The sequence below is a fragment of the Oryzias melastigma genome, linkage group LG15, assembly GCF_002922805.2.
Source record: "Oryzias melastigma strain HK-1 linkage group LG15, ASM292280v2, whole genome shotgun sequence".
In the NCBI taxonomy this organism is placed as follows: domain Eukaryota; kingdom Metazoa; phylum Chordata; class Actinopteri; order Beloniformes; family Adrianichthyidae; genus Oryzias; species Oryzias melastigma.
In genome coordinates this window covers 6,588,029-6,609,395 of record NC_050526.1, presented here as the reverse complement: position 1 = coordinate 6,609,395, position 21,367 = coordinate 6,588,029, and the positions used below count along the sequence as shown (strand labels likewise).

At 40.7% G+C, this 21,367-nt stretch overlaps 1 protein-coding gene across 1 annotated transcript; it reads right to left on the bottom strand.

Moving 5' to 3' along the window:
• Positions 1-19,412: 19,412 nt before the first annotated feature.
• gnrh3 (gonadotropin-releasing hormone 3) lies at positions 19,413-20,550 on the bottom strand. Its single transcript, XM_024297709.2, has 4 exons — positions 20,385-20,550; positions 20,043-20,186; positions 19,875-19,955; positions 19,413-19,588 (listed from the first exon to the last, which is right to left on the bottom strand). The coding sequence occupies exons 2-4, from the start codon at positions 20,178-20,180 to the stop codon at positions 19,535-19,537; spliced, it is 273 nt and encodes a 90-aa protein (XP_024153477.1). The 5' UTR covers positions 20,181-20,186; positions 20,385-20,550; the 3' UTR covers positions 19,413-19,534.
• Positions 20,551-21,367: the final 817 nt, after the last annotated feature.

Here is a 21,367-nt window from a genome sequence, read left to right as displayed (position 1 = left end):
CTTAGTGAAGCTTATAAAGGCTAATATTCGTGTTTCATGTACACTCAGGTCTGTTATATTTTTATTTTTGATTTACTTACTTTCCCCTTGATTCTTATTTATTTTTATTTTTCTTTATTCATTTTTTGTGTGTGTCATTTGAATTAATCGTCATCATTTTGTAGCCACATGTGACTTTTACTTTGTGGTTCACATGCCTTATGTTTGTGGCGCTGTTTTGAAAATCTGTATGCCTTGAAGCTTTGTTCATTTAAATAAAGAATTAAAAAAAAATAAAAACCTAGCGGGAGAGTGTGTAAACAGATGGATGATGGGAAATGGGGGCTGGCTTACTCTGCGCCCGCTGTTTCGCTCACAGCTCAGAGGTGAACTTCTAAAGAACTACTGCAGCTCAGCAGAAATTGTGTTCTAGAAAATGCAATTTTTAAAATTTTGACAAAAATGGCAAAATTTTGCTTAAAAAACACTAAGAATGTTTTTCAAACTGATCATGAGATGATTGGAGTGACTAAATGACCTTTAATAAAGAACAGAGTAAAGTCTTTAATGTTCAGCCAGAAATAATTGTTACTATTTTTTTTTTTCAATTTAAAGGCAAAACAAAGTGATAAAGTAAAGTAAAGTAAAAAAAAAAGGCTTCCCATGATGACTAAAGTATACCTGAGGGAGAGGAGAACTCAAGATGCATACATGACTGAGAAGAGCCTTTTTCCAAGTGGGCTATCTAGCTGAGTGAAAAGAAAAAGTGAGAGAAAAACAAAAGCATTGAGTAGAACAAGGAGATACTGCAAACAAGTTTAAGTGAGAGACAGTGCAAAAAGGAAACAGTGTGAAAGAGAGGGTGAGAGAAAGGAAAAGTGGGAGAGAAGGAGAGAAAAAAGACAGGGAGGGAGTATGATTGATAACGGTGCTGACAGAACCCCTCTGGCCATGCTCTCTGTGGCAGTTTGGGGAGACAGGGCCTCCCCGTGTGAGACTGAGCTGCCCCTCGCCACTGTCCCAGCACACACTCCACATCTGGTGGGATCGCCCACGCTAGGTCAGGGGTCACGGCACCATGGGGCTACTTTCGGACTCACATCCCTAGAATGCTCAGAGAAAAACACAAAGCCTGTTGGTTCCCTGCAATAATCAGCATTTTAAAAGTACAAGCATGAGTCTAATCACTCTGGGGGCGATTTTTTTTTTTTTTGACCTGGAAAAAAAAATGCTAGAAGAAAAATATCCTTATTTTTTTTTTAGTAAATGAAGATGGCGGAGAGTAAAATGCAAACAAAAAGCCCTGCTAAAGGTAAGCAGGGATGAGTGTGCAGAGTGTGTCCTTGGTGGGCGCGCTCAGATTCACTATTGGTGTGTGTATTACTGCCCGTGTGCGAGGAGACAACACTGATGAATTAGCGATAAATAATGAAGTAGCTTGGGGACTGATTTGTGATAGCAAGAGGGCCCATCAACAGAGAACACTAATACTTTTGAATGCTATGCCGTTTGATGTTGATCAAGTTCAACTCGGCTGACAGGGCTGAGAAGACTGCGGGGAGCACAGGGACCATACCAGAGAACCTACTCAGACAGGTGAAAGAGGAGAGGGGACAATACCACTCAGACACACTCACATTCACAGCCACTCACACAGAAAAACACACCGCCACCTACACATATACTCAAACCCCTTATCCAGGGTATGGTTATTTAAACATTTTACTTTTAAATAAGCAAAGGTTAACAGAGTTACTGTATACTCAGAGGTCTCTTTCTTCCATTACAGAGGGAGGTTCTGATAATTAACTGGGTTAAATTCATAGGAAACTGATAAAAAAGATCCTACGCCTTTTCCATTTTTTGTGTCTACAGACATTCATGACACGCCACTTTTCCTCCATTGCTTGGGGCATAGGTCATTTTGAAAGTGTCACCATTTAACCAGGGGGAGGGCCGGGTCTCCATACCTCCAGCATTAGTCCATGTGGGCAGAGTTCGGGTGTGTGGAGAGCGTGGCCTCATTATGAAGGAGATAAAGACCGTTAAGGCTGTTTGGTCTTGGGCCGGCTCCAGCCCCTATGGTGAAACACACCTGCTCCCCTCTTTAAAAAGCCCTGCTCCAGTTTAGCTCTTGGCCACGGACGAGTAATGACCTATCCAGGGGGCCGTAACGCCCGCTTCGTTTAGCCTGTCGTTAAGACCCAGAGTCAGCAGCATGCTGCGGCACAGTACCGTGCCAAAACTCAGTACAGGGTGTCCTTGCCAAAGATCTAACATCAAGCCTACTCTGTTAGAATATGGATAACTAACTAGCTTATCACATTAATGAAACAGCAGAATAAATTTGGCAGCATCACTCTCCACTTGAAGAATTTCTTTTTGACATATTGTCAGATGGGTTTGATACTTTGATAATTCAACTGAATCATCAACATGCATATAAATAAAAAAAGAAGCCCTTGCATCTCGGCCAAGAACACTGTATCCACTTAATAATTAGAGAACATAAAGTTGCAGCTTGACTCTGCTTGGTTTCTCATTGTTGTCCTGCCTTTGTTGTTGCACACACACACATTTGCAGGCCCGTACAGGACAGGCACCAGAACAGACACCCATGCATGCAACAGAACATGCATGCACGCACACAAATGCATTCGTGCATGCATGCACTTGCCACACACACACAAGTGCACTCACACGCATTTAAAGATTTCCCAGTTTCCCAGTTATGTTTTCATCAAAGCTTTTCTTTGGCACTACAGAGCAGCGTCAGTATGGTAATGTGTTGTGCTGCCTGGAAAGCTGTCAAAAAGCTCCCACCTTGGATGAGAGACCACGGTAATTCAACTGGGCTCCTGTCTTCTGTGTGTTCAGGTCTCCTCATTATTCCGCTTTGCAGGGTAATGGCGTCTTGCACTGTTTTATCTGTCAGCTCACAGCAAACTATAGTTTTTTAGCCCGGTATATTCGATGCTAACATCAAAGGCAGCTGTCTTGACACAGGAGAGACAGAAGAAATTGTTGCGTAAAAAAAATGGAAACACTCCCGGTAGGCGAAAATTGAATCTCTTTACGTCTAGGGTGATGTGTGTATTGAGAATAGATTTGCTGGTTGGCGTCTATGTGTTTGTTCTCAAGTAAACAGCAAGTCTTGTTTGGGTGTAACTGTCAGGTATATGCGTGTGCCCTGTGTGAAAATGGGTTTGTTCGCAAAGTGGGAGTTAGGAGGAAAAAAACACAACACAAATTCACTCTAGATGTCTGATCAATGGGGATTTAAGTTACCAGTGACAACTGCATAGCAGGTGTCAAGAGACATAGACCCTCGCAAAACGCAGCAATGCTAGCCGCAGAGTTTTTGTAACTTGTCTCTTTTTCTTCAACTGAAAGCCTCTTAGTAGTGTACATGTGCCAGTTAGATCATCTGAAGAAGTTTTAGGAAAATTCCAAAACTAAAGTCTGACACCATCCTGTTACCCCCCTCCTATGCGCACACCTTTCTTTTGGCATGTGGGGCTTTGCCTCCTTGGGTGGCAGCAGATTTGTATACAGTACGTGTGTTTAGTGAAAGACTGTGTACGACGAGGTAAGTTTAGAGAAATAGATGATTGTGTGTTGGGGGGTAGGGTTCTCCAGAAGACGCGGGTAGAGCAAATTAAAACTCACCGCAGGAAATGAGCGCCCTTGGCACTCCTCTTCCCAAGCAGCTGCACACACCCCAACCATCATCTGCCATTTTGACACATCCACGGGGCGTAGCAGGCAGTGACAAGGGGGGAGCGAGGGGTGCCAATGCGACACCCACGGCTGCGAGCATCGCCGGGCCGCAGCCTCCAGCCAAACAGGTGTGTGACATCATGCCGCTGGTTCCTCTTCAGGGGCCCGGGGAGCAGGCTGGGGGACTGGAGCAGAGAGGGGGGTGCAGGAGGAAACAAAGGGAGGTTAGGTCTCTACCTGACAAGCTCATTGATAACGTTTGGGACAAGAGCCCTGAAGTAGATGGCAAATTGCCTCTAATGTCTCCCGGAGATCTCGGGCCAAAGTCAGGTGCTGGGCGCTAAATGGGCTCATTAGTTATGATATTTTCTTTCTTTTTTTGGACTTTGCTGGGAGTTTTACACACACGCGAGACACACGAGCACACTCTGGCAGGGATAGTTGAAGCCAGAGGGCTTTTGCAGACTTGAGACATCGTCATACCTGAAACAGAGTCATAGTTGAGCCAGAGTGCTCAGACCTTTTCCTCTCAGCTCTTGCAGCAAATACAAATAAGGACAGTTTTGGTCGGGAGAACTTCAGCAGTTTAGACATGCTGGCCTTTCTGGGGAATAGACGAGTGAAAGTGGATAATACTTGAACCAGGTCCCACACAGATCATTAAAAATCATGTATTGTGTTTTCAATGAATCTGTAACCAGAACAAAACTTGACAGAGAGACAACGGATGAAACCAGAATGTACCTATTCAGAATTCTCAGCATGTCTTCCACACATACCCCTGTTCACACTTCAGTCGAATCCCCCCAGTGACAGATCCTGTAACAGAGGAGAAGGAGGCTGTGAGTAGCCTGGGGGGTTCCTAAAGGCACCCGCCTGGGACCTGCTTCATAATCAGTGGACAGAGAGTATAGTGGTGGTACCGCCTCTCTGAGCCACTCTCTCCCCCTGGCTGACCCAACTCTGGCAAGCACCCCAGGGCTACCTGTTAAGGTGCTCCCGCTGGCCCAGTCTCTCTTCCTGGGCAGAAATACTCACATGTAGTCTGCTGTCTCCACTCTAAAGTGAGGAAAATCTGGAAGCAAGAAGCATGAAATCGGCAGGAAGTGTATCTGTGTATTTGCATGCAAACTGATAAAAACACGATTTTACGTGTAAGAACACACATGTATGTGATATCTGTGAATGTATCTGCTAGTGCATGGAAGCTAAATAAATACAGTCCTGCCTAACTTAAAAAACAAGGTTTTAATTTGAGTCTAACCCTGATTTTTAAGTTTACCTTAGTCAGAAAACTCAATTTCAGAGTGTAATTAAGCAATATTTAAGCCTATCGGATTACTACGGTGGCCTTGAGGTGCAAATCACATCCACAAATCACTCAATGCAAAAACAAATTAAAGATTGCAACAATTAAAAAAAAACAAAAACCAATATTGCATAAATAACGTTGAATTTTAGAAAACAAAATCCAAAGGAATGACAAATGAAAAGCTTCAGAAAAAAAGGAATTTAAAGAAATTAAAATGAATTTTCAAAATAGGAAGAAAGTGGAAAAGGTAGGTACTATAAACCAATGCTGATATTGAATTTCTGATTTTCACGTTTTCAAAATGCATCTCCATATTAATAAAAGTTTTAAAATCCATTATTGCTTTATGCCAAAGAACCTTCGGTGGAAATGATGAACAAATGTCGTCATCCAATCAGCAATGTCCCAAAGAACCATAAAAAAAGAACATCTCGGAAAACAGAAGTAATTTCCAGAAATCAAAATGCAATGTTAAAAAAATTAAATAAACGAAGAAACCGGTTCTGTGGGACATCACTGATTGAAGTTTATTTGGTTGGTTGTATACATTTAACATTTCATAACCTTTAAATCATAGTCTACATCAACCAAAAAGGAATGGGCTGAAGCAGCATGCTTATCAAAGTATCATGATGATGTTTCTCCATCATTTCAACTGAAAGTTATTTGGCATAAACGTCAAAAAATCAAACCTCATTAACCAATAACCAACTAACGTTTCATGTTGTTTCTTTATATATATATGTATATATATATATATACAGTATACATATATACAGTATATAATTTGTTTTGATTTTTTTAAGTGTTGTAGTGATCCTTAACACTTTTATGCAGGAATTATGATCAAATCAGTTAGGATTTTTTTTCCTTTTTACTAAGTTTTTTTCTTTAGGGATACAGAATAACATTTTCCTTTTTAGAAAAAAAAGTAATGTTTTTTTTTCGTGTTATATATTTTTTTATTTTATATTATTAAAAGTTATATTTTCAATTGTATAAAAATATATTTATCTGTCCTCCAAACATCAATGTAATTGCATGGTAATTTGTAGGTATAACTGCAAATACCTTGAAATATGACATTATGTTGTAGTGGTGGTTCCTCTATCGCTATAGGTTGATTCATCTAAAACTTGATTGAAGACAATGTCTCTGAATAGAGAACAGTGTAAAAAAGTAACTCAACATCAATCATCATAGGATCTAACTTCCCATCAAATATTTGAACTGTCATTTCTGAAATAAGCATCGTCTCTTTTTTAGTATCTTATCATATACGTCATATATTTGCTTTAAAAGCATTCTGTACACTGTAGTGACCACCATGCATGAAAGGGTTAATATTTGCATTGTGTGATTTGTTGGTGTAATATGCGTGCAATCCCAAATCCTAACAATTTATTTTGTGCCTAAACCATTTATTATTTAATAATATCGATTGGATCAGGGTTTGAATAGCTGAAAAAAACATCACATTCATTTTAATGCCATTCAATAACACTTTATATAAGTATAGCTCCATTTGCAAGGGAAATAACATACTTAAAAACATAGTTATCTTACAGTTTTTATGCCTGTGGAACAACATAATGCTAACTTAGTATATTGAATGTGTAAATGTGCAAATTTCTGGTGCTACTGCTTCAGGGTGTAATTGTTAGTTGTCAAGGAGGCATTGCAGAGGAGCTGGATTTATTCACCCACATGGACGTAAATGAATGCCAAGAAACTGCCTGGACAATACAAGTCTCTCGGCAAACCTCTCTGGCCCTTATCAACAGTAATGCTGGTTATAATGCGAAATGGCTCTAATTAGTCTGCAGTGAAATTAACTGCTGCTGTCTAATAAGAAATTATCTTTCTTGATAATAAAAATTTTAAAAGACGGCTGCTGAAAGATAATGGACACTAAAGTTAAAATTAAGTCTGTAGCTGTTGATATTTCTTCTCTTTTTTAGCAGAGTACATTATAAAATATTGAAAAGAATCTGTTTTATCTGTCTGAGTTGTTATTGTAGTTACTGCAGCTATAAAGTATGTAACACTGGCTGTGTTTCCATAGTCGGGTACAATATTCCCTTGACTCTGCCTCGGGGTAAATCCTCCTTTCCGCTGTTCTGCAGCAGACCTCAGCAACACCAGTCCTGTTGGAGATGCAGGAAATACTGAAGTAGTGAGCAACCAGGGAGGCAGGTCTGGAGTTGTAGCTGGGAACTTCCTAATTCAGATACTGGCCATGGGATGTTGGAGACATCGAAGATTTTAACAAACACTCTAACCATTTCCAAATCTGCCTTGTGTGCCCTGTAGTTCTCCAAGATATCTGGAGGAGAAGGAGGGTGGGCGGGAGGCTTCTGGGAGGAGGGCTGTACAAGGCGGAGAGAGCCAGGACTGTGCCGTCTCCAGTTTGGTTTGGTCCGAGCATGGAGCCAGCTGGCCTCATTAGGCCTTGATGGGAGGCGGGCTGGCATGAGACGTGCACATGCATGCACACATCAACAAATGTAGTGTGAAGCGTGGCCTGATGCCCGTGAAAGACCCACACGGAGGGTGTTTTTTTTGTCCTTCAATTTTTTTTTTCCTATCGAGCGCATTGTTGTTTATCGGCAGAGGGAACGTGTGATGTGGGGAAACATGATCATTAGTCGATGTTGCTCTTAAAGTGGTGTTTTTACCTGGCTCACCTGAGGTACATCAGTGCACTTGAGTGCTTGTTTGAGGAGAGAGTGAACCGTGAACGGGGACGATGAGGGCTGGGGTCGGACGGGCTGGAGTGGGTATAAAGAGACGAGAGAATATGATTCATGGAAGGGTAGGCCCATCACGAGAGACGGCCGCTGACCTACAGTCTGAGGGCCATTGGACCGGAACCAAGGCCTTGTTCCGACAGAAAGAGTGTAGCATGAGCTGTGACGGATGGCGGCGGTCTGTTCGAGAGCCCCTGAGCAGGTGTGTGAGTGGCTCACATCTGCAGGCAAACACATTGAACCGAGACCAAATGGCAGACGCACGGGGCCCATCGGGTACCTGTGCACTGAGACATACTAATGATTATGGATGCAGGCCTATTAACGGTCACATCTGTAAGGGAGAACAACAACCAGCGCACTGGGAGTGAGTCAGCAGTTTTCCGTCCCCTCCGGAATGGAGACATGCTGGTGTCAGGAGTGGGATAAAAACTCAAATCGAAATGCGGCTTTTTCTTCAAGTCCAAGTACAGACTCGATACGGTCTCCACCCAACATGATGAAGTGCCGGGCCCCTCTTAAAAAATGTGCGAAGGCTCAACTCAAGGCTGAACTTAAAAAGTAAAACATACATGCTCTGAGATTTGAGACAAAAAAAACTAATACACATAAAAATAAAAAGCTTGAAGTGAAAAAATAAAAAAGAACTTCCTCTTGCTAAATACAAAATTATCTAATGAATTCATCAACTTAAAAACAACGTTAAATATTTATTCTAAGAGTATAGGTAATAAATTAAATATTATTCATTGACTCATTATTTAAAAATGTATAATATGATTTGCATAGTTTTATCCTGATAGAAAATAATAATGGGTAGTTGTCTTGTAGCGTCTTTCATGACGGATGAAGCTTGCGTCTTTTTGTTCCCTCATCATCCCTCTATCCTACTTGCTTCTCATTAAAGTTTTAACGGAGGCTGTTTTAATTGTCAATCCTTTGACAGGTTGATAAAAGCAACTTGACAATTAAGTTCATTGGCTCCGCTATGCATATTAATTGGGTCTTATTTGGGTTTCTATTGTTATTGGAAGGAGCACTCATGCTGTAGCAAAATGTCATCCATTAACTTCTCTCTTCTTGAAACTTAATGTAATTAAGCTTGCTATTGTATGACTGCGAGAGGGGGCTCTGGAGACGGGAACTTTTAGTGTGCATTGTATAAATGAGTAATGCCACTCCGGTGACAACGCATGCTTTCTTTCAACAAAAAAATTCCACAACTTTATAATCTAGACGCACCTGCTCGGTCAATGGACGCCACTGCGAGTGCGTATGTTCTAACGCAGGGGTGTCAAACTCAATCACACAAGGAGCCAAGACCCAAAACACACCTTGAGTCACGGGCCGAACAGGATAAAATTTTATTGAACACTCTAAAAAAAAATTTTTGAAACTTTAAAACTGTAAATATTTAATATAAGTATGAACTACATATATAGCATTATCTACGATAAGGCCGCCGAAGATGCTAGTGCTGAGAGCTAAAGATGCTGAAGTTGATAGCTAAAATGCTGAAGCTGAAAATGCTGAAGTTGATAGCTGAAATCCCTGAAGCTAATAGCTGAAAACGCTGAAGCTGATAGCCAGCTAAAATATTAGCTAAATGCCCAATTAGCCTAAAAAACTAAAACAAAAAAAAAACAACTTAGATTAGCCAAAACTGCTAGCATGTAAATATTAGCCTAAATCCAAAACAGCCAAAAAAATAAATTAAGAAAAAAAAGCCGTAATTAGCCAAAACAGCTAGCATGTAGCTGCAGTGTTAATTTCGTTGACGAAAAATTTTCAACATCATCTTCGTCAACGACATTTTTCACCCAATGAAAACGAAACAAAAACTCCCGCCCAGACACGAAAACTTTAACAAAGCTGATAGACATTTTTTGTCAACGAATAAAGACGAAATGAATATGCTGTTCGAAGACGACATCCAATCATAATGACTGCTGGTGGAGGAGGGCGGGAGCAAATGCAAAGCGATCCAATCAGAACACAGACTCCTGCAGCCCGCCCGGGAAGACTCCAATTGAATGAATTGTGTCTGTGATTTTATGTGAAAAATGTCTACTCCAGGTGGAAAAAGAGGACTACATATATGGACAAATGTTACATTTAACGCAACCCTCAACAAGACGTTGTGTGGAGCGACCATCAAAGACAAAAACACAACTTGAAGCGACGTTTGCAGACAAGTGAGCCTGAAATCCACGCAAAGGTAAACATACAAACAGGATTATTTCCAGCGTATTGGGCTTTATCAGAATTCCCCCACTAATGTCAGTAATTCGTTTTTGTTTTAGCATGACGTTTGTAAAGTTATAAAACGATGTTTTTGTGTATCTTCGAGCGCTTTTAATCTCGGACTCCATCACTTCTTACATGACAACAGCGCCCTCTACTGGCTGCTGGTGGTATTACAGAACTCCACACATGCTGGTCAAGCCATTGACCGTAAAAATAATTTTATCATATTTTTTCTTATACAGTCAATGGATCAAGCACAAATAACATCCTCACACGTGTCCTGGACAGCTTACTCCCAAGTTTTATGCATTTTTACACTTGACTACCTCCTCAATACAATATTTTACGTTCAGAGCAAGCAAAGTGAAGTAAAATATTTTTTCTAATTAGTAAAATCTTTGCGTGTTATTCATATGATCATACTTCGTAAATTTCATTAAAATGCCTTACCTTTATTTATATTTTTGTCGACTAAATATCTACTGTAATTTAGTCGCAATTCGACTAAATTGCGACTAAAACTAAACCCTATTTTAATAAAAGACTATGTCTAAAATTAAATTAAAATTCTCTGTCAAAATTAACACTGTGTAGCTGAAATATTAGCTAATCTCCAAAATTGCAGAAACAAATGAAAAAAGCCTTAAATAGCCAAAACAGCTAGCATGTAGCTGAAATATTAGCTAATCTTCACAATAGCCTAGGAAATCTTAGTAAATTCCAAAATAGTCCAACAAGCTAGCGGAATACCAATTTTTAAAACTGTAAAACCGTAACTTTTAAACATAATTATGAATAATGAACAGGCAGGAATATTATTCCAGAATAAATCAACTTAAACCTTAAATAGCTTTCAGTATTTTACTCTCCATAAAATATATATTTTGTCAAAATTATACAAGTTAGAAATGAGAGCAAGATAACATCGGGCCATTAATAACAATAAAATAAAATGATCTGGAGGGCCGGATCTAGTTACCCGGCAGCCTGGATCCGGCCCCTGGGCCTTGACTGTTTTAGCATCTATTGTATTTATGAAGTGTCCATCTGCATGTGGCTTTGTTTACATCCGTCCACAGCAGAAACATTGCTGTGTCAGAGAGGAAAATGTTGCAAGGTTTAAAGGGTGCATAGGGAATCTGCGCAGAGGGGGAAAAAATGGGGGAAAAAAATGTAGAAAGATGGATGTACCGTGGGGGTGGTTCTTGAAGATTACCCAGCGCACCTTGAGCAACTCTGCAGGCCCACACACTCACATCAAAGTGGTACCCCCTATCTGCCCGAGGCTTAGTCGGCCCCTGTCCACCCCCCTTGTCACTCCATACATCCTCATGTTCATGTTGAATAATTGACATTTCTGTTTTACATGCTCAGCATTTGCCAGGACATGGAAGTGTGACTCCAAACGGGGCATGACTCCGAGAGGTGCTGTGCATTGCTTTGCCTTCATACAAATGAGGTACTCTGCTCACACCCTGTGCTGAATACCACTGAGCATAGTGTCAAGTCAGAGAAAGGGCTTCTGCAGTAAAAAAAAATGCATTTCTGCTGTGCTTTTATCGGGAATTAATTGTGCACAAAGCATTGTGCGCATATAAAGAGTTTCACTTTCCACATGTGACTTGACAGCAGGTTTCATTTCCTAGCTGGGTTTATGAAGGGAGCAACAACTCCCTTCACTGCACAGTTTCCGCTCCATCTTTGAAGACTCTACGTACTGTCTAGTGTGCACTTACACTCTGAATCTGCTGAACTTGTTGGACGTCACTCAAGACTGCCAGAATGGTCGTGCATAGCAAAGGACAATGGCCGTCATGGGTACGTGAAGGGGCTAAAGTGTTTGCGCCAAGGCGATCTCTAAAGTCACATAAGCCATTATCAGTCTGTTAAGCTAGTTCTCATTTCAGGTCTCTTAATAACAGTTAGGCAGTTTGGTGAAGACTCTATCAATACTGCTGCAATGGCTTTTGACAAACTTCTGTGGAAAACTGAGACACAAGTAAAGTCCTCATTCAAGTTTGGTTGTTAACGCACAAAAATAAAAAAAAATGACCTTTTTTTGGACTTTGAGGTGTCTTTGTAACAGTGTGGAGGTATAACCCTTAAAGCAAAGGAGGCAAAAGGCCTGGGCTGTTCATTTGATAGTTTACCTTGACCCCTGAAGTGTGTCGCTCACACCCCGAGGGCTTGGGCTGGCAAAACCTTTCTCAGCCCCCCATGGGAATGATAATCTCAACGTGGGCGTTTACCACGGACACCAGACACAACACCATTAGCCACAGCTCCGCTGCTCCTCATTAGAACCACCGATCGATATAGGCGGCCACAGAAATCGTCAGTCCTGCGGAACCGGCTATCACTCTTCAGAGTTATTATCGTAAGCAGAACTGGTCGAGATTTAGGACAGTCCCACACTTTTTTTATTTGAAATAGGGCTTTGAAAGGGCAAGAGCTTTGTGACCAAAGCCCTTGAAAAGGAGGTATAGGCTGTTGTGACACTTTCGACTATGTGGCATCACTCCCTTTTTTATACAAAATAATTAGTACCCATAAGCATTAGAGTTTGAGAGGTCGTGTTCTCTGGGGTTTGGTGGTTGGTACAGAAAGACATTAACACACAAGTAGTACAGTTGCTTTTAAAGAGATATTTGAGCTCTGACATCTCCCCAAGTGTCAGAAACAAATGACCCAAGTTGAGCACTATTACTACTTTCTTGAGTTTACAAAGTAACACATAGAACGTGTTTCTGAATTTCAGCTTTATATAAGGAGCTTAAATAGGCTGGTTGTTAAATGAAAGCGGCTGAATGCGGAATGACCACACTGTTTTTATAATGTTTCATCACGCCACTGGCTTGGCAGCTGATATCACCATGACAAGATAATTTAATTATTTTCCAATTCCTTCCCTTGAAACATGAGGTGTTGGAGACATTAGTCGCAGGAAATTGTAGATGAAAAGACAAAAAAAGGGGAAAAAAAAGAAAAAAGAAAAGCATTGGTTTCTGGCAGAGTAGAGAATAATATTGAGGCAAAATTGTGAAAATAAGAAAAAGGGGAGATGTATTGATTTTCGGTAGAGCTGGGGAAAGAAAAGAGAGGGAATAAAGAAGTGCTCTTTGGCCGATGTGTCCAAATGATGTCTCAGGGGAGGTTCTTAATGGTAGGGGGAGGGGTGGAGAGGGGTTAAGGGGGTGAGGTGGGGGTGACGGGGGCAGGTGCCTACCCTGACTAAGGCATGGAACTGCCCTTAGGCTAGGGCTAATGGTATTGGCTGAGCTTACTTTAAGGAGCTCTTTCCTAATGGCCAACTATGAGTGTGCCACAGGATAGACAGGTATTGATTGGTTCAAATGCTCTTGAGTTGACAAGAACTGAAAGTCCCTCAAGCATATACAATCTTGCAGCAAATTATGTCACACGGAAAGGTGATTAAAAACAGAAGCTCGGGGCAGGCACACTCATTAAAAGTGTATATGATATTTCTCTTGTTGCCCTTGTATCACTCTTTTTTCAGTCTCTCCACAAAGGCTTTTGTCTCTCTGGTGTTTGTGTTTTCAGTTTTCCTGAGTGAGAAATGTCTGTTAATGCGCTGTGAAATTCCACACAAGAGTTCCGCGCCTTGACGGTTGAGCCCCCGTTGCATCAGTCAAAGTGGCGCACACGCCGTAGTTGTGCGCTTCATCAGTGGCGCAATTGTCATCTAAACAGAGTCGTTCGTGACAGGTTTTTTTTTCTCCCCACAAAAACAAATTCAGGTGCTTAAATTCCCCTTTTTAAAAGGTGCGGGTATAGTACACACAGAACAATGCCATATATTTGCTTTGTTGTCGTGCCCCCCTTCTTCATACACACATACAGAAAAAATGCTGTGTACAAGATTTTCTCTTATTCACAAGGGGCGCTTTCTAGACTGCTTGAGGCATCTGCTTTGATTGCATAATTCCCAGGAGACGAACAACACAAAACAAAAATACTGACTGAATTCAGACGTATAATATACCGAACAAATAACATACCAGCGCTCCTCTTCAAAACCATAGTTCTCTAAAGAAAAAGAATTGGAGAGTAAATTCAAAGTTGAAAGCTTAGCTCTTTCGTAGTGAACGCAGAGATGAGGGGGGTGAAAGATGAAACAAACTTTTTTTCCTGGCTGAGAGTAAGCAGCATTACTTTGGCAAATAGGCCATAGCATACAGATTTATATATACTTAAACTTAAGTGGCACATATCAGAGACCATTTTTAAGCCCACAGTGCTGCGGATGCTGCAGGAATGGATTGCCAGCAAATGTTTTATTATGTAGGAATAATACAACAGGTCCCCTTTGTCATCTGGTGCTTTGCCGAGCGCAACGTGGCAGTTTCAAGCAAAGCAAACAGAGTTGCAGAAATGGAAGTTAAATGAAACGACAGGTCCTCTTTTTTTTTTTTTTCTCGGTAAAGCCAAGGAAAAGGAGGGAAGAAATTTCTGCATCCAAATGATACGGCTGCACTCAAAGCTCACAGTTTTCTTCTTTTCGATTAAATGCTCTTTCTCTGGCTGTTTGTGCTTTACAGTGAAGTGTGCTACATCGCTACTTTCTTCTCTACAGGGGCCCCTGGGCTCCCCAAGCAATAGGAGTAAATTAGAGTGCACCTGTTCCAGCTCCAAGATAAGCCATCTCCAGAGGATTTCCTCTGAGTAAAATGAAGTGAGTGAAGAATAAACAGAATATCACAGCATTACTCCGCCAAGGTGAAGTTGCTGCAGCTCTGGGGACACGGTTCGTTTTGCACAACACCCAGCAAAATATCCTCTATAAACCTCTGGATGTACGATTGTAGGAATGGTCTCTGCTCACAGCGGAGAGAATAGGCGCCTCACTTTTTGCGTTCCGACTGCTTTTCAACTGTATCTACTCACAACCTTGACTTGGAATTTTTCTCCTTTTTTCTCAGTCTGGGTTTGGCGCTTTTGTTTCCAGCCTCTTTTGACTTTGTGTCAACACATCTGCGATGGTCAAACATCAAACCGCAGACTCCTACAAACCCCCCTTTTTTTAATTTCCAATATTTTGGGAAACTGCCAAACATTTCTATCTAATTAAATCAGTTCATTGTCTGCACATGTATTTTTTTTCTATCTTTTCCCATCACAAGCAACTCCTTGTATGTGTCTTAGAGGAAATAAAAGACTTAACCCCAGTGTGATGCCCGAAGACCACTGACCGTAGATGTCTAGAATGCAAAATCACTCAGTTGGTTTACACATTAAAGGCACGGATAATTAGAGGAAAAATATAATTCATCATACGTTTGATAATCAGTCTGATTGGGTCTCCTATCTGCACCAGGGCATTCAAATAACCCCCCTACTATTAGCACCCCACTCTCGCTCACACCAGTAGTCTGTTTTACCCTGCCTTTGTTCCCCACAACACATTATCATTATTGTAACTAATTGCATGGTTTGCCTTGAAGTCGTGCTGGAGACTCGTGATCTCGGGTTGAAACGTGGACGGGGGACCGGTTTTCTCCGCAGCTTGCTTCACTCTGCTAATTGCTGTTTTCACAGGATAAGGCGAGCTCCTCGCTGCGGCCAGCCGGACAAGGCTGGAGTCACATGGGTTGGGCTTGGGCGGGAGGGATGCTATCACACAAGGGTGGTAAGATGCGGGAGGGGAGAGCAAAAGGTGGCGCTCCCGACATGGGATGGGTAGACCAGATTGGGGAGGGAAAGGATAGCGGTTGGGGGGTAAGCAAGGGGGACGGAACTGATCTTAGATGTAGTTCTGTGGGAGTGGAGTACCCTAAAGATTACAGTTGGTTAGTGCGACCCCTCTCTGACAAGATCTGAGCACTTGCTCCCAGCAGAGGTCGACCCAGGCATTTGGGAAGACGGCTATTAGTGAGGCTAATAAATCCAAAGCAGAAAGTCTGCACCTGCTGTGGTCCAGATACATTCTCCTACCTTCAGTGCAGGAACTTATTTAGCAAAGATTATTGAACAAAGCAGCAGATAAAAAAGGAAAAAATGCATTCTTACTATCATTTTCCAAGCTCTGCCAATAATTGTCCTTTTATTAGTGTTGTTCATTAAAGAAGTGCAATTTAAAAGACGAGCTCATCTAAGTCTGAAAAATTCAAATTTGTGCGAGCTCTGATCGTTTTTTTTTTCTTTCTTAATTCAGCTGGGAATGTTAGTTTTGCACCACAGTATCAACTTCCAACTTCACAATGAGTCACAGCTCCCCGGTGGGTTTTTTAGAAAAGGAAATGGAATCACAGACATAACTAGTGACAAAGCCTCCATCACCTCATATAAGATCTCATTCCATCTGTGAGAACTTTGGGTCTACCCCAGAAAAATAATAAATATCCTTCTCTTGTGGGTTCCGCTCATTTGTTCAAAAGGTGTTTTTCAAGACCAAACAAAAGAAATGGTGTCATTAATGATTTGTTACGGACTAGGGCCTCTTTCAGCCGTTTCCTATAAATGTATGGATAAGAGTTGATCTCTTTCCTAACAAAGGATCTCTAAAATATGAAGTGAAAAGCTACCCAAGATGAAACTGGTGAAGAAACAAGAGAGGAACAGCCTATTTCCACAACACAAACAGATTTCCTGGCCTTTAGCAGTCTCTTACTGGGATACTTTGAGACATATCCATCAAAACACAGCTGTATTCATTCATATTTCATACCTCCTCCTTTTCCCAGAGCTTTAACACTGTTCTTTGATCAAAGAAGAGAAGTCGGATCACAACAGGAAGGTTCCCTGCCAGCCAAAAAAGGAGAACGAAGGCCAATTCACCACTGTACAAGCTGCCATACTGAAAGCTATTCTTCAATATATGAAAAAAAGACTAAATCTGCAATAAATGGATGCCTCAGAATTGCAAAAACAAAGAAAACTTCCTGACTTTTTACGTCTTCCATGCAGGCCTGTAAAGTTCTGCAGCAAAACCGTACGAATGCTTCTTGTTATAAACACAATCACTTTGTAAGAACATTTTTTTTTTCTTTTTCATTTTAGAGTTGATTGATTGAAGTGTTTGTTAGAATTTAAGGAATTACGGTTTCTGCAACTTAAAGTGAAGGAATTGCAGAGAGACTTGGAAGCAGAAACAAACACGCAGCTCAAGAGTGACACCATGTGGAAGCACAGAACCAATACCTAAACCCCACACACTAACACAGTTTTATAATGAAATATATATCTACGGTTACATTTTAAACACCTGAAGTTGGGCCTTCAGTCTTCCTAGCCTCGCTTCCAATTCCAAGACATCCCACTTTCCAAAGACCCCCTTCTGTACGGCTCAGGGAAGGAAAGAAAACTGTTTGAAGACCTCCCTGACATTTAGACTCTCTCTGAAGATGACTTTGCCTTCTACTATTGCCTGCGGGAACATAGTAAGACCCACACTAAACTTCAATTGATATGCAGTGCCGGATTCCTCCAGGGGAAATTATCATTCTGTTCATAATAAGAGCCACAACAATCACCTGGAAAATGACTTTATTATATGCTGCGCTTCAATAAAAGTTTCCTCTGGAAAAATGCACATGGTGGGACGTAACGGTGATGAAATGAGAAGTATAGATATATATGGTGAGGATGTGCGTTTGATTGGCAGGTGTTGGGTGCACCTTTTTCCTGCAACTGTTATCAAAATAAGCTGTTTGTCAAGCAAATGAATGGCACAAAAAAATCAAAAATGGATTGGCCCTCATAATGGAATTCCCTCTGAGCAAGGACATGCAACAATGGGCCATTTTCGGCTTCCTGTCCTTTCCCTCTCCATTCCAGTGACCTCCTCCAGCTTTAACAATGGGGCACGCCGTTTCTCCCCAACACATGCCTTAAGGTTGCTTTCATCTTTGTTGTTATATTTAAGGATGACATCCTAGCCTGTCGGTCTCCGCCATTGTCTCGCCGTGATTATTTTCTATCTGTTGTTTAGCCCCAGTTGTGGCTCTTTGATGAAAAGGTCGCCACTCAATTGGAAAACAGTCATTAAAATGCGGTGGGTACTATTCACCGGTGTGCATGTGGGAACCAACTCAACTGAGCTGGTTAATCAAAAGTTAATTATATAATTTTCATGCAGATGAGGGAAACATTCAAATGAATCCCAACTCTACAATCATTACAAAAAATAAATAAAGAAATAATTCTAAAAGGCTATAAAATGTTCAGGGACCGGGAGGCTGTAAACAATATGAAGTTTAATTTGAGGTAAACAAAGTGAATATTCACCAGGGGGTCTGGGAAGGAGAAAGTGAGGTTAAATCAAATTTGGAAACATAGATACCAGCAGGTTTTGTTGTCCTGATATACGTGCAATTAGGCAGGTCCTTGATGAGGACACTGGGAAGAAGAAAGTTTAATGCTTTGGGATTATTTAAAAGGAATTTTCAGCTCTATATTTATTGTTCTCACAAAAATATAGCAAATTGAATTACATATTTTAGGGAAAAAAATGTTGTAAAAGCACAATTATCTTTTATGAGAATGTGATGAAATTACGAAACTCTCCATAATTGTAAACTCGGAGTGACTTTCACAATAAAATGCCCAGGACAACAATTTTTTCAAACTTTGTTAAAGAATATAGCACTTCTCTAAAGATGCTTTCTTCATTAGAGGAAATGATTGTCTTATGCAAATTACAAGCATGAATATTAAACCGATGAGGTGAAGTATCACAAATGAACAAGCATTGTTCGGGAAGTGCAGCGGAATGTGGTTTAATTCCTCTTTAATTCTATGTTCTTTTATAATGTTCACCTTTTCCCAGTTGTGCCAGCGAGTTTGGGTTCATTGGTGTGCATTACAACCACGCTCTAACAATGCGGGGCCTCCCCGGTGTCAGCACAGTTCATGAATCTTAGCCCCTTATGCACCAGGCGATTAGTATGGTGCGCCGTCTGTGGGGCTTTGCCAGAAAATGAGTTCTCTTTAAAACATATGCCCCCTGCTGATTCCTTTCCCTTTTTTGATATAAAAATTCCGGTTTTTATAATGAAGACCAATTTTCCGAACAGAGAAAGGAAGGAAAAAAAATGAAGTTCTGCACTTTGGATGATTGAAGTTACTTGAAAAATAAAACGGGTTTGGACAATCGCAAGCGAGGAAAAGTTTCTATGAATTTATTTCATTTACGGGACTAATCGACAACAATGTATATGAGCAGAGAAATTAGCCGGGGTAATTTTCCACAGTGGATAGGCTGCTGCGTTCGAAAATAGAATTACTGGAAGTGGAACAAATTCAATTAAGTCATTGATAACTAATAAATTGGCTTAATCACCAGCTGTTGTCAAAGTAGAATTGTTGTGTTACGAGGTTTGTCGCCCGTGAATGCATCACAACTGAGCCCACTTGAAGACACTAAAGGGGGATTTTTAGAACCAAACTGTACCAAGCAAACTTATTTAATAAGAGAATATTTCAGGAATTAAATGTTTATTACAACTTTCAATGTGATTCTTTTATTTAATCGTCAGTTTAGGCGATCCATCAAGTCAAGGCGTCTTCTTCACTGATTCAAAAACCGCTTTTTCCGGTCAAAGTAACTGGAACCGTCGTTAATCTGGAGAAAGGAAAAGTACAGAAAAAAAGAGTTGTTACACATATTTAGCAAATACTTAAAATCCTGTATGCCATACTGAACAAGTCTGAGATACAGCTGCTACTGCTCACGGAGAGAAAATTAATCATGCACAAATTCAGTCATGCAAAAGCAAAAACATTCACTGAGCAGTTTGTATATTGTCATTGCCAATTTGGAAAACACTGGCTACAGCGGGGGCTGCGCACATTAATATTGCACAATCGAAGAAGACGCTGCTGATGAATTATTTAGAAGAAGAACTTACTAGATTGTATTGTCTAAGTCTCTCTTGGGTCTGGGCACTTGCATCTTCAGGAAGAGACATCACTCCTCCTGTGCCCATCATCTTAGAGAAACCAAAGACGTATTATTTTACCCTTTCATTTCATGAAGTTTCCTGAAACTTTAACTCCACATTAAAACGATCACCCACCCTGATGGTCGCCTCGAGCTCTCCCACACTTCTTTTTCCACCTGGTAGCCATCCATAGGACCAGTGCTGGCACAGGGTGACCTGAACCACCAACGCCAACAACAACACCTGCACCACCGCTTTGCTGCTCGCGTCCATTAGAAACTGCAGGGGGAAGCCGAGCGTGTCGTAAAAACAATAATGTCACTGCCTACTCACTCGCGGCTCCACAGCCCGCAGATCAGGGGTTACGCCGTAAAACATTACTCAACACTAATAAACAACTTTTTGACTCACTTATTAAAAAGAAAAGTAATTCAAAGTTAATGAACACTGAGCCAACTTCAATGCCGGCTAACTCACCTCTGTGTTTTCTCTGTTCGCATGTGGTGCATTAGCCAGAGGGGGATTTTATAGGCGCTGCACATGGCTGCTGCACGGATTATAATCCCCTCTTTGCAGGTGTGACACATTTACTGACTAATGGGACACAAAATACTATTAATGGAGCTAGCTAAGTGCTCAGATACGCTGACATCACCGGGAGGGTTCGAGCAGCATTAAATATATATCACAGAGCATCTTTGCCGTGTATTGGCTGCACTGTCTGCGCAGAGGTACTCTAAAGAGACAACACTTGGACCAAATCTGATGTTTATCTTCATCAATAATTTATTGGATTCAGCTTTTAGCAAACAAATAGTTCAACTCGACGCAGTTTACAAAAAGGCAGAAACATCACTGAAACAAGATGCTTGTGCATTTGTTACATAGACTGCAGTGTCATTTTTCTTATCTTGATGCTCCTGCAGTACAAGAATGGATGGAAGTCACAAGCAGTTCTGGATGATGGATGAGCACTAAACATGTTTATGTACATGAAAGAAACTGAAGCAATATTAATGGAAGTTAATCTTACATTAAGTAAATCTGAAGGTTATAAAAAACTTTTTTTATTCAAATTTCACCTTTTGTATCTTCTAATTTAAGATATTTTTTTCTAATCTATGAGACATTTCTAAAGTTTTTCCACTCTTATTCTAATGACTACCTATCTATCATTAAGTTCAAGCAACTATTGAAAAAACACACTTTAGAAAATTGAACTGCTTCCTCTAAATGAAATATATATAGAAAATTGGCTTATTTATTTATTTTTTATTTTACTATTGTGTCACTTTGTGACAAGTTTTTTATGATTAGAATTCTATCTAATCCAAATGGCACTGCTGTAAGGAAACATGCAAGTGTGAAGTTGGCTTCAGACAGTTTACAAAAAAAATAAAATAAAATCCCTTGGATTGGATTATTAGGCAAAATATGACCCTTAATGGCAAAACCACGTT